Raw genomic sequence first — 23,542 nt, forward strand, 5'->3', positions numbered from 1 at the left:
AACAAGGTGTGCTCCCCCTGCTCACTCGGAGGCCAGGGCACAGAGCTGGCAGAGAGCTGCCAGCCTGTTCCTTTTCCTTCCCATTCCTCCTTCCCTTGAGAGGAAAGAGCAGAAAACTGAGGGTTTATACTTAAATTTTTGATTCAGCCAAAAATCGGTGTTTTCTGAAGAGCCACAGCTGCAAACAGACACAGCCAAAGTGAAGAAAATGCCATTGAGTTGAGGGTACAGCTTTGCGAGCTCTGACAAGAATCCCCATCAGGAGAAATGAGATTTGTCTCATCTTCCACATTGCTTTCCCTGAATTAATAACTCCAGCTTATTAAAAGAGACAATAATAACTGAGTCAAGAAGGAGTTCTGCACCTGTGTTTGAACGAAGATCCGAGTTACGCATAAGAACAGGTAAGAATCTAAAAAAGAAATCAAGTCTTTCCAGTCAAACCTGTGCCCTCCCTGCTCACATGGGATAGGAGAAAAGACCAGGGAAAACCCAAGTTTTTTTGCCAGATGCCATCCAAACCCACCGGCATGGTCTGACAACACTTTAGGTTTTCATACAGCTACTCTGACCTTCATCACTAACAGAATTGTGCACGCTGCAAACATGAATGGATTTTTACCTTCACTGCTTTCTGAGGTGATGGAGTAAAACCCAGAGTTAAGTGCTTCATCTCTAATCTCTCACTGACAAACCTAGGTCAAGAGCATCAGCTCTTTACTGCACCATTATAATGGAAGAGAGAGACCACCACGCCATCGGGACCTAAACCGGTCACTTCTTCAGAGAACGACGAAGATGTCAGACCTCTGTGCTTTTCCTGGCAATGGGCTCAAGCAGGTAACAAAAACGAAGGGCAACATCGCGAGCTCAAGGTGTCGCTGGGCGGGCGAGTACCCCAAGTCCTCCCACCCACCTCCCTGACAGTGTTAAGGACCCTGAGCTGCAGGTGTCATGGGGGGTGGCAGGGGGGTGACCAGGCATTTGAGGATTTCACAAACCAATTCCAGGGCAGATGCCGTTTACACCAGCTGAGCATCTGGCCGAGTCCTGCATGTAAAGTAGATAAATCCACAGCAGTTTTTTCAAAAGTCCAGCTTTACATTCTTCACAATATTTTGTGAAGACTGCAAAGGCTATTTTCAAATAACGAAAGAAACTACTGAAAATTAAGGCAAGTCTACATTCATCTGGAAAGACAGTGAGTGCAATCTTCCATGGCCTTTAAATTATTATTAATATCTATTCAAGGGAAGAAGTCCCCCGCTTCTCAGTATGCCCTACTGCAAAAGGAAAAATAAACGTCGTGAAAATTTTTTCTTTGAATTGCATTTTAATTTGTTTCACTCCATTAGTTTCTCAGGAAACATTTTAACCCCTGGGCTGCAGCAGTTCCTCAGGACACCCATTTTGCTGCCCAAGCTAACCAAGCAGTGTGGCTGGGAGGAGGGCCGAGAGCAGGAAAGGAAGGCAGAGCAGCAGAAGAAACAAAGGAACATTGTGGAGTGTTGATTTCGTTGCCGTAATTATTTACTTACCAGCTTCAAAGGGATGCAAAAGGAGGAGGAGGTCAAACAAACCACAGCATGTTTTTCACTCCTCTTCACAGACATTTACTGCAATGTCCCTCTTAAAGTAGGAATGAGAAAGCAGCAAATGATCTCCAACTGTTTCCGCAGTGGTTCCATAAATCACGAATTCCCATCACACGCCCAGCTACATTCACCCCCCAGCCATTTGGGCTGCGGCTGGGCGCTGCCTTTCCTCAGGGTGTCCCCTGCAGCCAGCCTCAGGAGATGCTCTGCCTCAAACACATAAGAAGTTATTTTGGTAACCAGTTGGATCGCTATCATCAAGTATAGAAAAAAAATCCCCGACAACCATTCTAAGTGCCTTATCTAGCAAAGTAGCTTACAACTGTACTACCATTTTTCAAAGTTAAAGAGTTTTTTAGGAATTGCAGGCCCAGCCATATGTCAGTAGCCAGGGAAATCTTTACAGCTGTACTGTCCTACATGTGAGTGACTTTGTTGGATTGCCACATACAACCTGGGCAGCCTTTACTACCCCAGAAACCTCTCACCTTTGCAGAAGTCTGCAAAGACAAAAACCTAGTGAGACTTGAGATTTTATTTATTTAGCTGCTAAAATGTCAAAAGAAAGCAGAAATCTCCTTATAAGCAACTTCTTCCATCAGCAGGAAGCCGTCTTCCACTGAAGAGGGAACTGTACATTCAGCATTCAGGGTTGCAACCTTAACAAGTAGTAGAGTAAGTCTTATTTAAACTAACACAAATATGATCCAGAAACTTGCACATTGAGACTCTTCCAGTTTCACTGTATCCATAAAGACTTGATTAATTTTGCTGCTTAATCAAATAACTTTCTGGAAAGCAACTGTCTCATCTGCCTATACATCTTAGGGCCTTGTGTCAAGATGAAGCCTAACACTACCTGGCTACATTTACACATGAGACCTCAGTGACAAGATGATTCAGATTACTGTAGAAATCACAGTGCCAAAAGGAGAGAACAGGCAGCTACAGCCTGGCAGTCCCTTTTCCATGAATTATTTATGAAGACACATGATTAGGAAGTTGCTGCATTCTGTAAAGAACAAGATCCTGCAACACGTAAGGGACAAGGTTTACACAAACATGTAAATAGAATCATACAGTTTTCTTGTTTTACTTCTATTAAATACACAAATAGTAGCAAATTAGGTTTGCCTTTGCTTTTCAGGATCACTATCTGGTTCCATCACAATCTGTGAAAGACAGACAGTACCAGAGTACATGTCAAAAATAAGTATGTTTTAGTCACTGCTTCCAGGATTTCGGCAGTATACCCAAATGTAGTCCTCCAGAGAAGCGAGTTTCAGCACTGGAATTTGCTTTTCAGCATTCTAAATACAGCACTCTTGAGCTTGTGGGTGTGAGAAAACTTCTATGCCTTTTTAACTGCTGCAGCAAGAGATTTGTAATTTTTAGTGTATCTACTTATTCCCTGCATAACTGTATTTAATATTTGTCAATGCTTTTCTTTTATGGAGGTGGCATACTGCTGCGATTGACCACCTCAACATTTTATTATCCTGTGTGTTTTGGAAACAGAAATGAGAACAGAGCAACACATTTATGGAAATTTCAGAGGAATCTTAAGTGTAGGATCCCCTGTTTGCAAAAGGAAAGTTGATTTTTTGTTTTCTGACAAATACCTGCCTACTTTAAGATACACAGCCACATTATGTACCTCGAGTGCATAGGTAATGAGAAGGCACCGAGAAGTTCATTGCCCAAGCACTTGAAACTGTACACTCAGAAGGAACCTTGAAGGACTGTAAGTAAATGTGAAGGCAGGCATGCCCTTTCACCAGCCACCCACACAGAGTAACTCAGGACCCTGGTGAAGCTTCAGTGCTGTAAAGGCTACAGGTAACAAATATCCCTGGGATAGGGGTTTCTTCCCTGTCCCTGTTCCTCTGCCCGCAGCATGCCAGCAATGTGGCAGGTACATGGGGCCACAGCAGGAGATGAAGCCCCTTCCCACCCTGTGTTGGGCTCCCCCTGCGCTGGGGGGTCATTGTGCCATTAGGGCATATCCTCTGATTCTGCTGATTTGGGGCAAACATGCAATTGGATTTTTATTAAGGGCTTTCCAGGTGAAGTAGGAAATGCTAATCTTAACTGAGAGACATATCACATATATGCAAATTGTTTGCTCTGCTTTCTCCATCTCTTGTTTTCCCAAGCTTTTCTCTTTGCTATGCTTTACTGGAGATTAACTTACAGTATATAGCACCAAATTTGGACTGAGTGGGAAACATATGCTGCAAGCTCAGGGCCAGACTTGAATATTGGGTTGCACAGGAATAGGAATATTCACAGCAGTGCTAAGGACTGACAAACCCACAAGGACAGGAAATTCAGAGACACCAGGGTAAGGAGAGGCTGAAGCAGAGCTGTTCCTGTTACAGTAGCAGGTGGGAAGGCAAGGTTTCAAAACAACTTTAATTTGGGTAAGAGGAAATGGCTGAACATGACAGAATCAAACCACCACCTCCCTTTTTATAATATGCAATTCCCTTGTCAGTGTGATAACTGTCAGTCTTGCCTGACTTGTATCAATGACTAAGGGTGCTCTGTTTTCTTGCAATCAAACCTGTCCCAGCTTCCTTGAAAAAATCACACGTTCACCTTTTTTGCCTGTATGCCTAGATGGAATATGTGATTTCTTAGTAAGAAACGACAACAGAAAGCATGCCACTTTTCTCAAAGAAATTATGCAAACCCACCATTATCCCCAAGGTATAAATGAACAAATATCTCAAGAGAAAATCAATTGGTTTGTGATGGAAACAATAATTGCTATTTATTAGCAAGATGCAATTTTCTGTTTTGCCTTTTGGCTCAGTCAACCTAGCTTCTAGGAAAGTAAGTATTTCCTCCATGGTTACTGCATTCTAACACCAAGTGGTTCCTTACAACTCCAGTAGAAATGGAAGCAAAAACAAACTGAACTAAGATGAAGATACGGTCAAAGAGCTACATCAGGATTCTGACCTGGAGCACTGAAAGCAAGAAATCCCTTTTTTCGGTTTTCTTCTGCAACCAGCCTGTCTGATAATCATCATCAGGGTATTAACCAGAACAGGGTGCTCAGAGGCTCCATAAACCAGGAAGTGTTGTGATCTCTCTGATTCGTTGTGATTACATATAGTTGCTGTGAAAGATATTTGAAATTAAAAAAAAAATAGAAAGAAAAAGAGCCGCACGGTTACTTAAGTATTATAGTGTTGGTTGTGGCGCTGTATATGATCCACAGCATCATTTCTGTGTCTTCTGTCACACGCAAATATGAGACCACATAAAAGATATTTGCAAATGGATGTGAAAATGCAGAAGAGAATGTTTTATGCCACCCTGTGTACACCACTTATGCTGAAACTCCCTAATTTCTTTTCATTTGACTGCATTTTTTGATTAGTAGTAGTATTGAACAATCATGTTCTCAAGTTTTGAAACAGGGTACAGCTGAAAGGTCTAAACAGTTTTTCACTCATCTCAAGAGTGAATACTTCAGTGTAACTGCTCAATTTATTTTGATACAATATTATTTTGCTTTCCACTTAAAGAACACAGGGACTGAATTTCATATTAAAAAAATAGGAGATTAATTTTCAAAACACAAGCATTAGAACTTGTTTAAAATCAGTATGTTCTCAGATACCTGTTTTAAGGACCATGAGTTTAACTATGGTTCTTTTGTCCGTGACAAAATACTAACAGATCAGCAAGTGCTGACTCCTCCTTGGGTTTGAAAATGTTAACGCAACCACCCAAGTACTCATGGCATGTGGCACAATATTACAGCTTATCTACTGAAATTCTGTTTTAAAGTCTTCAGCTCTGTGGCTCCCAGGCATTTCAACTTCAATTTCCCTGTACCGTGCTGACACAAGAAACACGGGATAATACGAACCCCTGGCTTTGGGAGCAAGCTGAGACAACAAGGAGGGCAACAGCTCTGGCATTAGCCATGGACCTTGCTCCAAAACCTTCCAGTGGAAGGGGACCTGCAGGATCCTTGAATTTATTTTACAGGTTAAAATACATTTTTTCATACCTGGAGGACAAAATGGAATACTTTTTTTTTTTTTGTTATGAACTCATTTTACAAATGAAGCATAGCTGACTACTAAGCCAAAGCAACCCACCAACACAGAACTGGTGTGGCACCAGAGCAAAACACGAGTGGTTTCGGGGAGAAGCTGCATGTCTCCGTTCTGCACAGTTACCGCAGCTGCAACAACAAGGCTTGGGCACGTAACAAAGCCATTCTGTTATGATGGGTGAAGAAACCCACCTACGTTTCCAGTGTTTTGAGGTCTCTCCTACCACACCATGAAGAAAAGTTTTGTTTGATTTCTGACAGGACACACAGGCCTTTGTATAGCATGAGGGATCGCATCCAGAATTCCCCATGTGTTTTTGTAATTTGAAATAAAACAAATAAACACAATTTTTATTCAGTAGACATGAACATCTGGAAGATGACATCAACATGACTTCAACTTTAATGTCAAAGCGTTAGACTGAAATCCAATACTGTCGAACAATTTGTGGTGGAAGTGCCAGCAACTTGAACATCACAGATTAAAACTGTGATGGAAACAAGGTTTCTGCAGCAGCTGAGAGAAGAAACAATGTTTTAGAGCTTTACCAAAGGCCTGATGAACATTATTGTAATTACAGTAGCAGCTTGAGCCTAAATGTGTGATAATAAATGTCAAAATGAAGATTCTGGTCTTGTAGGAGGCCCTGGATCTGTGTTTCTAGCCTTGCCCTGCTCTGCCTTCCCCATTTATTCTCCTGTCCCTCTTCATGGTGCTTGAAAACGCCTTTACTGAAGCTCTTTGGAGATGTGCAAAGAGAGCACAGCCTGGGCACACTCATCCTTCCCTCTGCCTACACGGAGGAGCTGCCACACAGGCAGCTGGCTGTCCCCAGAGAGCAACCCCGTCCCGTCAGGGGAATGCAAATAATGAGTAAGGACACACTGGGACTGGAAATCCTGCTCAGGGAAGGTGAGCAAGTCCCACCACAGCCAAACTAAGCCTTTGCGTCTTGGAAGGAAGCTCCCGAGAGGCAGGTCCTGGCTCTGTCGAGAGAAGAGACAGGGAGAAAGGGAACGAAAGACCAAAGTGTTTCTTCCTCGTAACACTCTCAGCTCCCAGGCTTAATTATACAGCATCGACAATCCTAACCATAACTACTAGCAGCCTCTCTATGTGCCAGCGTCCAGTCAACCTCAAAAATGTGTCTTTAGTGCTCACACAATTTTCACAGTCAAAACTCAGTTTAATTAGATAGTTCATAATTTATCCAGAAAGCAAAAATTAAGATATCTGTATACTCTTAAAACTAGTCAAACCACTATCCTTTTTAATTTAAACATCACTAGTAGATTGTCCCAGTTTGAAGCTTCCTACTCCCAGTTGTAAAGCTAATTAAACCTTTTGGGGAAGTTGTGTGCTCATTCTTATGCATTGCTATTAACATTTCTTATTGCAGATAGTTGGGATCCAACGCCATTCCACCGAATGCAGTCAGAAGGATTTTATTTTGATTTTGTCTGGCTTGTTTTATTCTTAGCAGATGGTGCAAGCCCATGTGTTGATGAGTACATGCCACAGGAGAGCATCTGATACGATACAGCCAGCCCTAAACCTACAGCGATGTCTACGCTGAGGACTTCAGTGCCCGCCACTACTCAGGACCTCACTTCTCAGCATGGTGTGTTAGCTCAGATGGGCTCTCAAAGCTGTACTAGTTCTGGTGCCTAAAATGGCTTTGAGGCGTCTCTATACAGTAGCATAAGCATCCTTAAAGTCGGTGTTTTTCAGACTATTTTTTACTGTCCTACACATGTAGCTCCAGTGGACTAAAGGTGGCACAGTTTTGATAAATATAAATGAAAGTATTTTTGCTTATGCAAATCAAGAATAATTTGCGTGAAATATGATTCGACAGCCATGCATGTTACATGCATGTGCAGGTAACAACTTTCCCAAGGCATCTTTTTCTCCCTCCCTTGTCAGCGAGACTCACAGTGGCCTCCCTGCCTCTGATTTTGTTTGAACTATGTCCCCTGATAACCTAAAGAGAATTATATGCGAAGGGCTTAGAGCTATTTATAGCAAAGTCTGTGCAACTGAAAACATTGCAGTTTTCATGTGGTGGGTACACGCATTGCTTATAAACTGCAACCGGAAAACCATCGTCTCCCTCTTTAGTGATTCTATCAGCATTCACAAGGCAAGACAGAGACAGCCAAGGAAGGAAGCAGACATAAGGACAAAACGCAAACAAACTGAAAATTTACCAATCACTTATATCCAGAAACTGGAGGGCAGTGGGTACAAGAAAGGTTCATCTCTATCTGCATTTCAAACTGCTGGAAATGGACATGCAAAGCGAATTAACACGATCGTACCAATATTCTTCAGTAGGGGTTTTGTACTAGCCCATGAGAACAGGCATAATCTCTCATAATTACTGCATATGCTGTTGTCACATTAAATAACAGCCTCGCCTCAAAATGTTTAAAAGTCTACTGCCCACCAGTTCTTCCAACTGGACATTGGGCTCAACTGTCAACAGACCCAGGAATACTGCAAGCAAAGTTCATGTTCGGATGCTGATCTGCAAATCCCACATGAACAATTTCATTGCTGCGCTTCATTCGAAGTGAAAATAAATGAGTTACAGCAAGAGCAGTGGCTTAAATCTTGTTCTGATAGAGTCAAATCCCTATTCCTCTTATGCCTTCCTACAACCAACCAACCCTCAGGTCAATTTTAAGTCCTACCAGCCAGAAACGTAATAGAAGATGACTCAAAACTCTGAGAAGAAAGACTCAGATTCCACTCCGATTTAGATGTCATGGTTCAAGGTCTTGCTCAATGAGACCAGAAGAAAAATGAGAGAACGATGAAAGGCAAAGATAATGTGTTCAGGTTTGCCTCCCTTCTGCCTTGGGTTTGAACCACTGGAAGGAGATTTTGAGAAGAGATACCAGGTCAGGCACAGCTGTGTGAGGCTGGCAGATGGGGAACAAGGTATATTTTGTAGTTGCCAGCAAAGAACCGGCAACTGAAACCACAAGAGAAGTTAAGATCAGCATACAGCAGAATAAAAAGGGAAAAGAAGAACCTTTTATTATAAATCCCAAAGCTACTTATTACTCATGCACAGTCATAGATGTGATATTTGTCCCCAGGTGAGACCTACTAAGCTTATAAATATGTTTTAATTAAAATCAGTTCCCTAAACACTCAGCCTTTCCTATCATGATTCTACAAACAACAAAATTCCATGTTTCATAGATGCCCTTGGACAACACACACGTTACATGTATTTTCAAGAGTAGAAAAAGAGCTGACACCTGGGCTCTGAACAGTCACACTCAGATACGAGCCATGCTATGAAGTAACCAAGCCACAGTGAAAAAAGAGGCCTTTCCTTAATTTAAAACTTAAGTAAGAGAACAGAAGCTATAACAGCAGTTTCATCCTTGTTCTGTAGCATCCCTCAGGAAAAACTGAAGAGGAAGGTGAGCTGGTAGTGAAAAAAGCAGGTTGTTCAGCCAGCTCATGAGAAGCCAGAAAAATGTACTACTTTATTTAAAAAAAAAAAAAAAAAAAAAGAGTATTTTTAAATCAAGATATTTAAACCAATGCATTTTTTTTTAAACCAATGCATTTTTTTTTGAACCAGCTGGTGGGAGACACCAGTGGTGACAAGATAGAGAATTCACTGAAACTTGAGCCTGATTCACTCTGGCACTTCTCGTGCTCCATTACAACTTTTAAATCAAGTCAAGAAGCTTGTGTGCCAGGAAGTTGCTATCCACTTACCCTTATCGCCTTTCTCCCCTGGTGTGACTTTAGAACACTTAGCCCCTAATTTATAGGGTAATATCAATAAACAAACACATAGAATAACTGCCCCCTGAGGAGAAAGGAAAGACAGGGGTCAAAATCTTTTCTCCTTTCTAGACGCTGGACAGACTATCTTGTAAATTTGTGTTTGGTCCAAAGAGAACCAGGTAAAATATTCCTTTGTGTTTCCATGCTGTTGGTTTGATGGTAGAGACATTTTGCATATAAATACAACGTAAGTGCCTTTACCAATTAATTTGAGAATACAGACAAAGTATAGGATTCACACTTACTGCTTAGTGTCACTTTATGCACTAAAACCCCCAGAAATCCCAGCAAACTTAACTATTCCCAACTGACTCTCCAAATGACTTTCTCCTGTTATCATGTGTGAGATGAACATTGGTGAAAGAAGAAACAAACAAAACCAAAACACTGATGAAAGGGGCGGGGGGGGGCGGCTGAGGGAATTTTTTTTCCTGCATACATGTTTCTTGGAGCATATCAAGTTGGAGTCTTAAAATGAGGAAACATATTGAGGACAAAATAGCAAAGCTTCAAGGGAAAAAGGCTACTGCATGAAGCTGACAAGTGGAAAGGCGACACAACTCATACAAAATTTTCTCTTCTGTGGAGATCCACATCAGGAGCCTCTGGTAATAGGAAGTTATGGGAAAAACAGGTATAAATCAGACAAACAAAGTACTTTGTACCACTGCCTGGATGCAATGCTAATGCATGGCACTGGGTTCTGGAATTTGCATACAAGTTGGTACATTAATACGGTGACTATTAATTTATCTGAATGTGTTGTCAAGCTCATTATGATGCTTAATTTCCAGTGTTAACTATTTTACCAGTAGCTGTCAGCGAACTCCTCTAAGATGGATGCATCAAGCCATGCAATGCCACAGCCATAAGGTTGCAACTCCTTGGTAGGAGAAGTCAGCTGTGCTTGTAATTTACAGAGGAAGCTTAACCGCGAGCCGCATAAAAACACAGGGTAAAGAGAATAGTACCCGGGCCCTCATTTTAGCAAACTGCAGTATCACAACAGGGCTTGCAAGATCCCCTCGAGAAACTTTGTCCCGGCACGAGTGAGGGCATTTCTCTTTCTCAGCGAGGGAGCGGGCGAGCAGACCTGCCTGTAGCCAGCTGTGGGACACGGGCTGCCAGCTCCGACCGCGACCCCCACCACGGCCACGGCCGGAGCAGGGGGGTGCTGCCGGTGGCCGAGCGCCGGCCGCCGCGCCCGGGGCTCCCGCCGGGGCTGATGAGGCGCGGCCGGAGCTGGGCGTCCCGGTGGCAGCGGGAACCGCCGGAGCCGCTCCCTGCCTCCCGCCTGCAACAACTTGCCGGAGACTTTTCTCCGCTTATTTGATTTTAAAAAAAAAAAAAAAAATAAAAAAATAACAAACCCTAATTCAACGAAAGATTAAGAAAGCCGTAGTATATACATTTACCGTAAGGCCGGTTAGCACTTTAATCTCGCAGCTACTCAGAGACGGGGTTAAACCCCGCGAGGATTAACCAGGTCAACTATATACAGCCCTGAGAGCAGCTCAGGCTGCGCTCCCGCGGGACAACAAGGTGAGGACGGCGAGCCTCCTCCCCAGCACCCGACCGCTCGCCCCCAGCGCGGGGTGGACCCCCCCCCCGGGGGCTGTGCATGCCGGACCCCCTCCCCGCCTGCCCCCCGGACTCACCCAGTTTCTCCGCCCGCAGCCAGAGCGGGGCCGAGGCTCCGAGCAGCAGCGAGAGCAGCAGCGAGGGGGCGGCCCGCGCCCCCCCGGCCGGGCCCATGGCTCCGGCTCTCGGCGGGGCGGGCAAGGCACAACTTCCCCACTTCCCTCCTGCTCCTTTCTCGTCCTCTCCTCTTCCTCCTCGCCGGGGCGGCTCGGGGGCCAGCCCGCGCTCCCGCGGAGCGGGGCGGCCGCTCCCCGGCATCCTTCCCCCCCGCAGGTGTTCCTGCGGAGGCGGCGAAGGGGCCGTGCGGTGCTGCTTCTGACCCCGCGCCCCGCCGGTGGCCGGGCTGCAACGCTGCCACCTCCCGCCTCCCCAGCCCGGGGCTGGGGGTGGAGAAAGGAAGCGGGAGAAAGGGAAGCGCCACTATTCCCATTGGGCTGCAGCGCGGGGTATCTCCTCCTCCTGCCGTGGACCGAGGGGCCGGCTCGGCTCCGCTGCCCGCTCCTGTCCCCTCCGCTCCTCGGGTGCTGCTTCTCCCACCCGCCGCTGCTCTGGGGGTGCTGCACCGGGGCCGGGGGGCTGCCCACGGCTGGGGGCTGCGAGCCGAGAGGTTACCCCAAACCCGCGCAGCCCCGAGCATCGCCTGCGCGCCCCCGAAGTTGGCAGGCCATATATATGCATATATGTACGTACACACACACATACACACACATACATATTTTTAAGCAAGCAGGATTATTTCGCCGTCTGCAGGCTAATTCCCAGGCGAGCAGGGGCGCGGCGGTGCGCGTGCGAGGCCGCGGGGTGCCTGCGCGGGCGCGGGCACGAGTGGGGCTGGCCGGGTGCGCAGCCAGATGGGGTGAACAGGGGCGTCCGGCTCCTGCAGCAGAGCTGGGGTTGTGCTGGGCCTTCCTGCCCCTATAACCTGCTCCTGGGGTGATATCTCCACCAGGGGTGCAAAATGCATGTTTAACATGCACAAGCTTTTGTCCATTAAAGTTCCACGCTGATTAATTATGGATTTTTTTTAGAGGATGCTATGGGCAGCTCTGTCCAGGTGGGATGGCCTCAGCTGCCCGGCTCTGGAGAAGACCTGTGGTACAGGAGGGGGATGCAGGTGCGTGGTAAGGAAACGCCTGCAGTGCCAGCAGCCACAGGAGACTTGCACGTTGAACAGGCCCCAGCGGTTGGCCTTTTAAAAGTACGCCGGAAAATTCAAAGTAGCCTGTCTGACTCTGTACAGCCATTTCGGGGACGGGCTGCTATGAGGCACCTTTGAATAAAGTAAAGAAGTTCCTCCTCATATGAGGGGTGAGTGTCAAGAGGAGGGGGCCAGACTCTTCTCAGTGGTGCCCAGTGACAGGACAAGGGCAATGGGCACAAGCTGAAACATGGGAAGTTCCATCTCAATATGAGGAGGAACTTCTTTACTTTGAGGGTGAGAGAGCATTGAAACAGGCTGCCCAGGGAGGTAGTGGGGTCTCCTTCTCTGGAGATATTCAAAACCCGCCTGGACGCGACCCTGTGCAACAAGCTCTAGGTGAACCTGCTTTGGCAGGGGGTTGGACTAGATGATCTCCCGAGGTCCCTTCCAGAGGTCCCTTCCAACCCTTAACCATTCTGTGAGGCAGGTAGATTCACACTGCTGGTAGGTCAGAAATAGCGTACTGCTATGCTAAACCAAAGCACGTAACTAACTTGCACATCTAGAGACAACTGATAATTATTAGATTTTATAGTATTTTAGAAAAGTCAAGCTTAGTAAACCTTTATCCTAACTGAGCTCTTGTTTTGTAAGTGCTAATGTCTGTTTTTTAAATTTTCAGACACCATATGTGATCAGGCATATTTTTTACCATGTACCCGGTACATTGCATTCTTGGTGTATGTATTTAACACAGGTTTTTAGTAGTTGAGCCTTACACCTTCTTTGCAAAGGAGAGTTTGAAATCTAGACCAAAACGTTAGACGTGGTGTAAGGCAGAGTGTTCATCACTGCAGCAGTTCAGCAGTCAGCTGGGCTCCTCAGCGAACGCCGGCATCCTTCTGGCTGAAGGAGATTGTGGTGGCTCACTTGGTTCAGTAACCTGAAGGCTGAGAGACTTTTAAAGAGGAGTATGCCCATGTGAATAAAAGTGGCCTGTTACTGTGTTTGTCTCACAGATTGTGAGGAACAAATACATACAAATGAGGGTCATTATGGAGGTGAAGGGGTGAGAAAGTCAAACTCTGCAGCAGCTTCAAGACTGAATTTAAAAAGAACACAGAATCTGTAAAAATATTGTGGTCATAGAAAATAGCTTCTTCAATACCAAATGCTGGTTCAAAACCTACAAATGAGACCCAACATAAGTGAAAACATGAGGGAGAGAAATAAACAGGACAATACAGATGCTGAAACACGTGTCACTTGTGAAAGAGTTGCAATTATTGAAAAGCACTGTAACAACATAAAAGCATACATTGTTTTGCATCAGTTTCAGTGGGCAATGAAAACCAGTCAGTCATTCATGGGTCGATACTGGGAATTATACTGATTTGTATTCCAACAACTGAGATCCAGAATATATTATTTAATAATAGGGTCAGGTTTTAGTTGTATTTGTTCAGAGTCATGATAAATATTGGCAGAAAAGTCCTGCAAGTCAATCCAAAGTAATTTTATGGAGGCAGTGTTGCAATAAACTGAGTCTGGTGATCTTGGGGAATTTAATATGCAAAAACCTCTGCTATGGTGCTTGCAGATAATGTTGCTAGTGCTGAGTTCTCAGCAGAACTTGGATGGTTGGTAGTTGGTACAGGCAAGTTAGCAGCCTTGGAAGGCCAAAACAGTTTTTGCCTGCCACACACCTTTGGGAGGCTCATAAGGAGGAGGAGGATGGGGTGCCAGACACGGGGAAAGGAAGCTTTCTCCTTCTTCTGGGCTTTGGAGGCTTGGCAATGCCCCCTGGGACAGATAGCTAGAGAATAATTCCCTTCACGGTTGTTTTTATTCCAACGGTTTGTAGTAAAATGATAAGTCATGCCCTTGAGACCAGGGCTGTAAAATATCTGGGAGTGGTATTTGTTTTCCTTTCGCAATTGATGAAGGAGTTTACTGTACAGGAAGGTTGCCTTCTCAACCTTCTCACTGCCCGGGGCTTGGCAGGAGCTGGTTGCTTGTCCAAGGCCACATGTTTCCCATTGCAAATGTCTGTAATGTTCAGGTGGAAACTTCACCTCTTCCAGAAGGTGTTGGAAGCATGGGGTTCCTATTGATTCCAGTAGGATAATGAATAACACAATCAGTGCAGTAGCTTTTCTATTATTTATTTTGCTATTAAATTCACATTACTTTATCATGCCTTCCCCCTGTCAGTTTTCAGTATGCTGTAGGCAAGGAACTTACTGTCAGCTTCCAAGATTAAATAATCATTAAGACGAATGAAGTAGTCTGTAGCTCTCAAAGCTGTTATTCAGGGACTTGTGTAACCCCTGTCACATTGCTACATTGGTTCACGTGTACTTTTCCAAATTTCCCTTTATAAGGAGGAGAATTAAAACCACCTTTTAAATAAATGCAGTTTTAAAGGCAAGGGCTTTGAGTCAAGGCAAAAGATAATTAAGAAAGAAGGCATACATTGAGCCTGACTAATAACTTGTGGGGATGTCAAACAATGGGAGCATTACAACATGAAAACTCCCTGGCAGACCACTTCTGACAGCTTAATGCGGCTGATTTTGGACACTAACACTGACTTAATTTGGAAGAGACAGGATTCACCCAAGCACGTAGACAGGCTACTTTTTATCATGAGCACATGCCCTTCCTTTACAGTTATTTTTCCAAGTATACTAGTTAGGAGTATATGGTGTGTTTAATGCAAATGGTATTAACTGAGCCACCTACAACTAGATAATGTACCTCATCTAGTATTCATTATATGGACACCTTTACTGTGCAGCCACCTGCAAATGAGAAATCATGTTTTTACTCCACGGATGTTGGGATGAATGGCAAGACAGGACTTCAGGACAAAATCAGCTCAAAACACTTTAGAATGTGGTTGGTCTGTGTGGCAGGGACATACCCAGGTTTCATTTACAGACTTGTACAATCTAGAGCTTCATGGATTTACCTTCTTACCTGTACTTGTTATATACTGTTATGTACTTGCATATAACACACACTGAAAGAGCTTCTTCTAAGCAGACCTAAAGCATCTGAGGAGTCCTTGGCATGCCTTGTGTGATGTTAAGCTGGTAGTTTGTCTGGGGGAAGAGACAGAGGAGGAAGGAAAAACACATTGAAGAGTTTACCTAAGCTTATCTTGCAAGCTTGACACTGTATACATACTTTCTTTCAAAAGCATCTTGTTTAGTATATTTGTTCTAGGGGAAAAAAAAAACAAGAAGCCAAAAACCTCATTTATACAAAGAGGTTTAAGTTTCATCTTAAGAGGTTTAAGGAGCAGCCTTGCTTTTGTGCAGCTAACAGGAAAGTTCCTGTTCTTCAGAAGCTTAAATGTTTTCTTTGCTGACTGTGTAGAAGAAGGGGGAGGAATCGTAAGGCACAATGAAGTGGAGAGGACCTGAGGTCACAAATCACAAAGTGCAAGAACAATTCTAGACATTGAGAGGTATGTTAATCTTGTCATTTAGCAGAAGGATAGCTTGCAGATTGAGAGGTCTTTTAACGGTCTTTATACATGGGCCAGGTTTTGCATTTTAATTGGTGCAAAGCAAAGAGTATCATGAATTTACAGGATAAAGCTGAAAATGAAATGCTCTGGTTGCTGATCTCTCTGTATTCAGGTACTGTGTTCTGCCAGAAGTGTATGTGCTGGTTGCACAAAAAATCAGAAAATAAAACATATAAAGTAAAAGCCTGAGATGTGTCTAGATTCAGTGTTTGTATATGATATGCGAGGAGCCCTCCTTGTTTAAAATGGTTAGGCTACAGCAAAGTCAGTGGTGCTGCAAGGCTGTGGCATGGCTTAGAAAGTCTAGCAAGTTCCTTGAGACACACCTGCATTATTCTGTATATGTTGAGTATTTAATGGATGCAGCATTCTGAGCTGTGTTTGTATCATTGGAAGGCTAAGGCCATTCCCATGGAGCACTGAAGACATTTCAGCCTGTGTAACACCACCCTCTGTTAAGGTCTGCATACCATTAAACCAGCTGGAGACAGACTGGCCTCCAGGCTTCCTCTGGGCTTATGGATATTCACATAACTACTGCTGAAAAAAAGGTCTTCTCCATTTGCAGCAGACTGCAGGACTGGGCTCTCCTTGTCAGAGCCAGCCTTGGTTCTAGTGAGGCTCACATTAGCAACCTCCATCCTTGCTTACTGTAAGCATCTCTCTCCAGGTGTGAAAGTGCACAGGAGTGAAGGAGTTAGTAAAATAATGTTTTCACTTTTCACGTAGTTCTGAGCAAGTAACTAAGCGGATATCATGACTGAGTGCTTCATTATTTTAAGGGAAACACAGGGCAAAAATCAGATAGAAAAAAACTTTAGATAGAAGAAAAAGTTTAGCTTGCACTGGCACAGGTCGTTGCCCACACCCATATGGGTGAGTTGGAACCATAATACTGGCATTATGCAATTACACTGGTGGCAAAAATCCCCAGGGGGGAGAGAGCATAAATATTCCTAGACCTTAAGAACACGGAAGAAGAAATTGCGGGCAATAAATTCAGGTAATAATCTCTGGAATAGAAAACCAAACTCCAGCAGGCTTCAAGACTTTTGTCTTTTCTTTTCAGCATCAGAGAACGATAGGTCTTCTCCAGGCAGAAATGGCAGCAAGGCCCCTACCAGCGCTGGCATCCCCATCCCAGGGGGTGCCGATGGGATAATTGGATACTCAGGAGGATACGCAGACTCATTCACTGCAAGAGCAGCAGTTGGGTGTAACTCTAATGAGAGCCATATAGGGGATGAATGTGCACTTTTCATCACTTTAATTACTGTAACCTATACAATCATGTCACCTATTATGATGTAATTATGAGATCAAGCCGAAGACTAATCATTTGTCCCACTGCCACATATTTTGCAGTTTCTCACAGCTGCTTGGTAGTCTTAGGTCATAATTTTTCTTACTTTCAAGCAAAAAGAACTAAAGTTGCTAATCATCCAGATTTTAAAGACAATCAGCCAGACGTGCCATGCTGCCATTCTAAATTCTGTCAAGAAATATGGGGCAGAATGTTCCTTTTCATTTCAACATATTGTTTTGGAGTTGCCTTGAAAAATATTATGATCTAGAGATTCATGACATTTTTTTGTCAAAACAGAGCCTACTATTTTATAACTTACTAGTTGGCAGCATCCTTGATCAATTTGCCAGTGACAAAGCTCTCGTTGTTTTTTATAGGTGTTTTAAAGAGTTTTCCTGTTTCTGTAAGGTATTGGCACTCATACATTTAAAAAATAAGAACTTTTCCCCCTTAATACATAGGTAGTATGTAATTTTTAACTGTAGCATGTTTTTTTTTTTTTGAGGGGGAGTTCACAGCTTAATTTGCATAGTCTGCGTTTTCTTCCATGAGAAACAAGTAGTCTTAATCACTTACTCATGTTTATGAGGTTGCATCCAAGTAGGAGTTAAGAAATTACTTGTGCAAAATATGAAGCAATCCCATGATCACTTCCAGGAATAACCAATTATGTTTGAATCACATGCCTTTTTAATAAAGACAGCAATCAGTCTAGTTATAGTCTTCCAAAAAACAGTGTGGAGTAATGGAAGGTGAATGCAAGGAAGCAGAGTTTACCCATTTCTAATATAGTGAGTGTGGCACTTATTCTCATATATACTGGAGAGGGCAGTTTTTATTGATCACTATACCCCTGGCTATATGAGTAAGAGCTTAGAGAGCTGAAAGTAAATACAAATGTGAGCTGAGTGACTGCCTGATTTAACAGAAATCATCTAGTTTACACCAGATCTAGCCCTTCTTCCTAATTTCAAGTGTTCATGCCACATTGTAGTTTTCTTGCAGGGTGTGACATGAACTCAAGCAGAAAGCCTCAGGGGTTGAAAAGTAAGTCCAGAGATGGCCTTCCTTCCCGTCAGCTGATTTCTTTGAAGAGAGAGGGATGGGAATCATGCTTATTAATTTAACAATTAGTGATGTGTGGGACTGTTCTCCCTTCTGCCCACCCTGTGCTCACTTCAGGCCCTATGGAAGTCTGCACTCCTTGGGAGCTTCACAGAAGTAAGCCAGTTATGCATAGTGGAAGCATGGCTCATAAAACTGCGATGATCATTATGTGTGGAGAAAAAGCTTCTTGTGCAACTTTTCCACATAGCATTGGGGCATTACACCAATGAATTACAAGGTCAAATTCTTGTAATTCATAACTGTCACAGCTGTGGATTACAACTGTATATATAGTTTAGGGGTTCACTGTCAATTGCTTTAAGGCCAGGCTATTTATTAAATGTAAAAAACTGATCAAATGTCATCTGTCATTGTAAAGACCTTTGTGCCTTTTTAAAAATAATTTCAAAAAACTGTGGGCTTTAGTTTGAATATTTTATTATATTTTCATTACAGTATTCAGTGTATTATTGTGCCTGTGTATGAAATAAAAAAATTTAGAGCCTACCTTAGGTTCCTTGTCAAAGATAACTGGATAACAGAAAGTAAATGTAGCAGTCTGGTGAACACTCAAATCAGTTTTAAACATTCATTCATCATAACATAATAAATGATCAATAACTGAGAATTTTTATCACTTAAAGTTAGGTTTATGTAGACAGTATAATTTCTTAAATATTCCTTCTCAAAGTAAGAACTTTTGGCATCCTTCTCTCTACTTCTTTTCATTAAAGATACTGTATTCTTAGTTATGCTAGACATGCATACTGCTGGTTGTTCTTGGCCCCAGGGTTCACAAATGGTCCTAAAGGCCTTTTTCGAAATGTGATATATGTAGTTGAGACCTAGTTAGATCTGCCTCCTAGACTTAAATTCAGCCTATATTTTAATAGTTTGCTCTATATCCAGTATGACATTTGTCCATCAAAATCGGATGTGATTTGCCATCCTTCCCTTGAGCACGGTGGTGGTTTTGGTGCAGGGTCGTGGAGTTGGGCTGACTGCCTGTGTGGGTTCAGCCCGGGAATCCACATCCCGTGGGCTGCTCTCCTGCGCCGATGGCATACATTAGGGTCAGGACCAGGCTTTCACCAGGTGAGCAGCTCTGCTGCTTAATCTTCATTTCTAGCTCTTGCTGCCTGGGCAGCTTGAGTTCCCACCCTAAAGGCTCTGCAGTAGATATGTTTTCTTACCTGTTTCGTACACATTTGTCCACAGCAGCTTAAAAGTTTTGAGTGAACCTAGCTGGCTTCATCTGAAGACATTCCAGTGGATGAACAGTGCTGAGAAGCTAGGAACAAGAAAACCTTCAGCTGGCATGACTAACCCTGGCAGAGAATACCTGTGTGTGGCCAAAGTCCATGCAACAATCCCCACTATCCAGTCACAGTTCCTCATGTGCCCAGAGAAACAGGCAGCTTCACAGAGGAGATGTCATGGGGCGGCTCGGCTTAGTGCAGCACGAAAGGATGTGGGATGCACACCCAGTATCACAAGCGGTGAGCACATTCTGGTGCAGTCAGCCACAGCTAAGGCCGTGCTGGTGGCTGCTCAAACCAGCGCAAAACTAACCTTGACAATGATTACCTGGTATAGTCCCGCAGTGGAAACACATACCTCTTGTCTCTAGAGAGGACTTGAGTCCCTTCAGCTTCTGGCTTTCTCACACAGCATCCTGCTCATCTGGGAATTACGAGGACTTGGCACCTTTTCAAGGGTTACCATAATCTTTTAGGCTCAGACTTCTGCTGTCTGCATTTGAGTACTGTACCATTTATGCATTTTTAGGTATTTGACCTACTGTTTCAAAAAAGGTGAGCATACTCTATTAATCAACCACCAGGATTCATGTTAGCACTGTTGAACTGTTTTCTGACTGACTTTGTAGCTTCTACTTGGAAAAGGGAGACATCAACTGGATTTTGATTCATTCTCATGGCATTATCTGGTTCCTCTCCCACACTCCCGCCAATATGCTTGCACTACTAGGGATCCAGAGAGGCAAAGCCATTGAGAAATGATGGTCAAATATCCTCTGTCACACCATACACTCCTATCACTGACAAGGTGGTGAAGTTATGACTTCTCAATTTGCCAGTTCAACTGCTTCTAAACAAGGAGGAGCAGGGAGCCCGGCTGCTCTTCAGCCTCCTCTCAGTTACAAACCACTGTTGGAGTACATGTAGGTCATTCCACATTGGTTTCCTCTGGCTGCAGAGGCTGGCTTTGGCGGACCATGAACCTTCACTTACTTCCTCGCATCTTAAAACTAATATTTTTTCTTGTTGTTCCTTGTTCCACATTAGTGTCCCTGGGATTTTTTTTTTGTTATTTTGATCTGTGGAACTACAATAATGTAATAAAATAGCGAACATTGAAGCAAAGGAAACAAAACCATCTTGACAGAGATACCACAGTCAGCTGTTCTACCAAGTGAAGGTTAACTTGTTGCTACACAAGAGAAATATTTATAGCTCTTTTGTTTTACTGGTCTTACAGAAATATACATATAGACAATTTCTCATATGTGTTGTCATTATCTGAAAATCATGGGCAAAAAAGCAGTAAACTATTCTGAGTGGCTTACTGACATTAAAGCGTATGTGCCTGGGCACTCTTTCTGGACCTAGAAACTCTGCCAAAGGGAGCGTTACTACTTAGCAGTCCTGCTTCAACTGAGTCTCTGCCTTCAGCTTAGTTCTTGGGCCTAATCTAAAGCACCTTGAAGTTACATGGGAAGCCTGTGCTGAGACCAGTGCTGAGTGCTCCCTGAGGCCCTTACTTTCCAGGTTCTGATGGATCCTGCTGTAGTGTTTCAAGATATTGCTGTGCCCATAGCTCTCTGCTCTGCTCAGCTTTTGCAGCTTGCAGAGCAGCAGAAGAGCGCACGTGCCTGCACCTCAGCTATTTGACCTTCACTTAAATTGCTATTAGGGTGAGTATCCACCAGTACACTGGACTGTGAACACAAATATCTGCAGAGGTTGAAGGATATGGTCTCTTCTGCAGCCTCTGCTGTGGATTACTGCAAAAGGGCAAATTAACCTTTTTCACAGAATAGACTTTCTCTGGTGTGTAATTTAGTCCATATTCCAGAGGTTGCTGGAAAAGAAAAAAATACAGAAGGATCTTCTCAGAAATTGTTATTACAGTATCAGTTGTTTTAAAATAAGTAATTATGTTACATCTGTATTGATCTAGAGATTTTCTCTTTCTAGTGTATTCCTTTCTTCTTTTAGCTCCATTGACTCCTTTCAGCATTAGAAGAGGAGGGTGAGTGCATGTGCTTGTGTTTGTGCATATAAGTAATACTGAAAAAATAGTATACTTTTCATAAGCCAATTTATATCTTTAATCTTGGGAGCATAAACACATGAACCAGTATATCCCTTGTTTAATGCTTCTCTTCTCTTATCCTGCTTTACCTTGAGGTAGTATTTGTCATTACAGCTTAAGTATGTTATTGTTTTGCAAACCTTTTGGGAGTCCAGATGTTCTCACAATTAAAGGCCAACTCTTATTATTTTTATTATCATAATGCAGAGAGAGGTCACTGCTCTATTGTGCAAGCTCACATTCAAACACATCAGGAGCAGCAGACCTGCTGCCCAGGCTTCTCTCTATTAAGGGACAATGATGTATCCTCAGACCTAAATTTAGTTAACAATAGCAGCTGTTAGAGTGAAGGTTCAAACCAGCCGGGTCAAAGGGTCCCTTTCTTGGCCTTACTTCCCCTCTTCCTGGTGCTCACCTGATGTTGTGTTGAGCAATTCAACTTGCTGAGCCAGCAGAACATTTTCTTGACAACATGCTGAATGGCTTTCTGCTGTGCAGGGACCTGAATTAGCTCAGTAGAGGATCAAAAAAGCACCAGAGATGGTGCAAGGGGGAATGACCCCACTGCTAGGGCAGGGCAGGGGAAACTGAGGTCTGGGAACATGGTGGGAGGGAAAGAGGGGTTAAAATGTCAGGGCTGCTCTCTTTGACAGAGTGATAAATCCTCTCAGCCTTGGTGTGCACCCTCACTGTCAGTGTTCAGGTGTAGCTCTGTGTGCCCGCCCCACTCCTTGCCACGGCATCTGCCTGACTTCAACTTCCTCAGGAAGGAAACTTCCTCAGGAAGGAAACTTCCTCAGCCAGGGAAAAGGAAAAGCTGGTTCGACATGCAGACAACTGCTTTGCTGTGGGTCTGACGGCATGTCAGTGCCAGCACGAGGGGCAGCATGCACACAGCCGGCGATAGATAATACTTAGACTGTTTTAAAGCATTGTGATTAATTTAAAATCAATGCATCTGAATGCAGGTGACTGCTGTTGCGGTCAATGGAGATGTCAGGCTTGGTTCAGTGGCCTAAACAGAGGCACCTCCTGCCTTTTGAGGTGCTTGAATGATCCCCCTGTCCCCCAGCTGCTGGTCCAGAAGGGCAGGGGTCTCCATTGCTCTGGGGTGACACCTGCCTTCCCAGGCCCTGAGGGGACCCTGGCTGTCCCTGCCTAGCCCCAAGGGGCTCACGCCCTGCCCACAGCCCAGGGTCCCATGTCAGACCCCTGGGGCTGTCAGCCCCTGCCCCAGCGATGCCGCGCACGGCAGGGCTGGTCTCCAACTCCCCACAGCCCTGCCCTGCCTGCCTCCAGCGCTCGCTGAGCCATGGGCACACATCCCAGCCTGGCCTCCGCCCGTTCCCATCCCCAGGGAGGTGCCTGATGCCCGGGGCTGGGGCTGCCCCAGTGTGCCCGGCTGCCCTGCTCCTGGCTGGGGCAGTGGGACAGGCCCTGCCTTCTGGGCCCTGCCCTGAGGGGTCCCCGGCTCTGGTGCCCAGATGCCACCAGCCCTGGGTGAACCTCTGAGATAGATACCCTAAAAGAGCACGGGGGTCATGAGTGACCCATGTTTAGGCAATGGGACCAAGCCCCAGGCATCCCCAGAGCAGGGCAGCAGGTGCAGTCACGGGACTCAGCACTGGCCACCTCTCAGCAGGGCTTGATCTGAATTTGGGGGCTGCAGAGGCACGCTCAGGCCTTCCCCTCTGTCCATTGCAGTGACAAGGACCTCCCGAGGAAAGGCCAGGTCTTAATCAAGGCAGCTGTTGGTACTCCAAAGGGGTTTGAGACCCTTGGACGATAAAAACTTAAGAGTTGACTGGGCTGCTTGTGGTGTTGGTACATGTTGGCAAGTTGAGACAAAATGTTAGCTTTCCCACAGCATTTACCTTTTCACCTGTTAACACAGATAGAAATGATGTGCTGGGTTACCAACCCCAGGATTTCTGATGTTGGTAGTCCCAGATAACCGTGGTCTTCAGAGAGGACGTTTCCCTG

At 44.4% G+C, this 23,542-nt stretch overlaps 1 protein-coding gene across 1 annotated transcript in view; it reads right to left on the reverse strand.

Annotated features, from left to right (window-relative positions):
- DCBLD1 (discoidin, CUB and LCCL domain containing 1) overlaps positions 1-11,561 on the reverse strand; it is a 48,124-nt gene extending 36,563 nt beyond the window's left edge. The window contains 2 exon segments of the mRNA XM_068407855.1: positions 11,149-11,398; positions 11,400-11,561. Of these exon segments, the coding sequence (XP_068263956.1) occupies positions 11,149-11,398; positions 11,400-11,561 (412 nt within the window).
- Between the last annotated feature and the right edge of the window lie 11,981 nt (positions 11,562-23,542).

Source organism: Nyctibius grandis, chromosome 1 (genome assembly GCF_013368605.1).
Source record: "Nyctibius grandis isolate bNycGra1 chromosome 1, bNycGra1.pri, whole genome shotgun sequence".
NCBI lineage: Eukaryota > Metazoa > Chordata > Aves > Nyctibiiformes > Nyctibiidae > Nyctibius > Nyctibius grandis.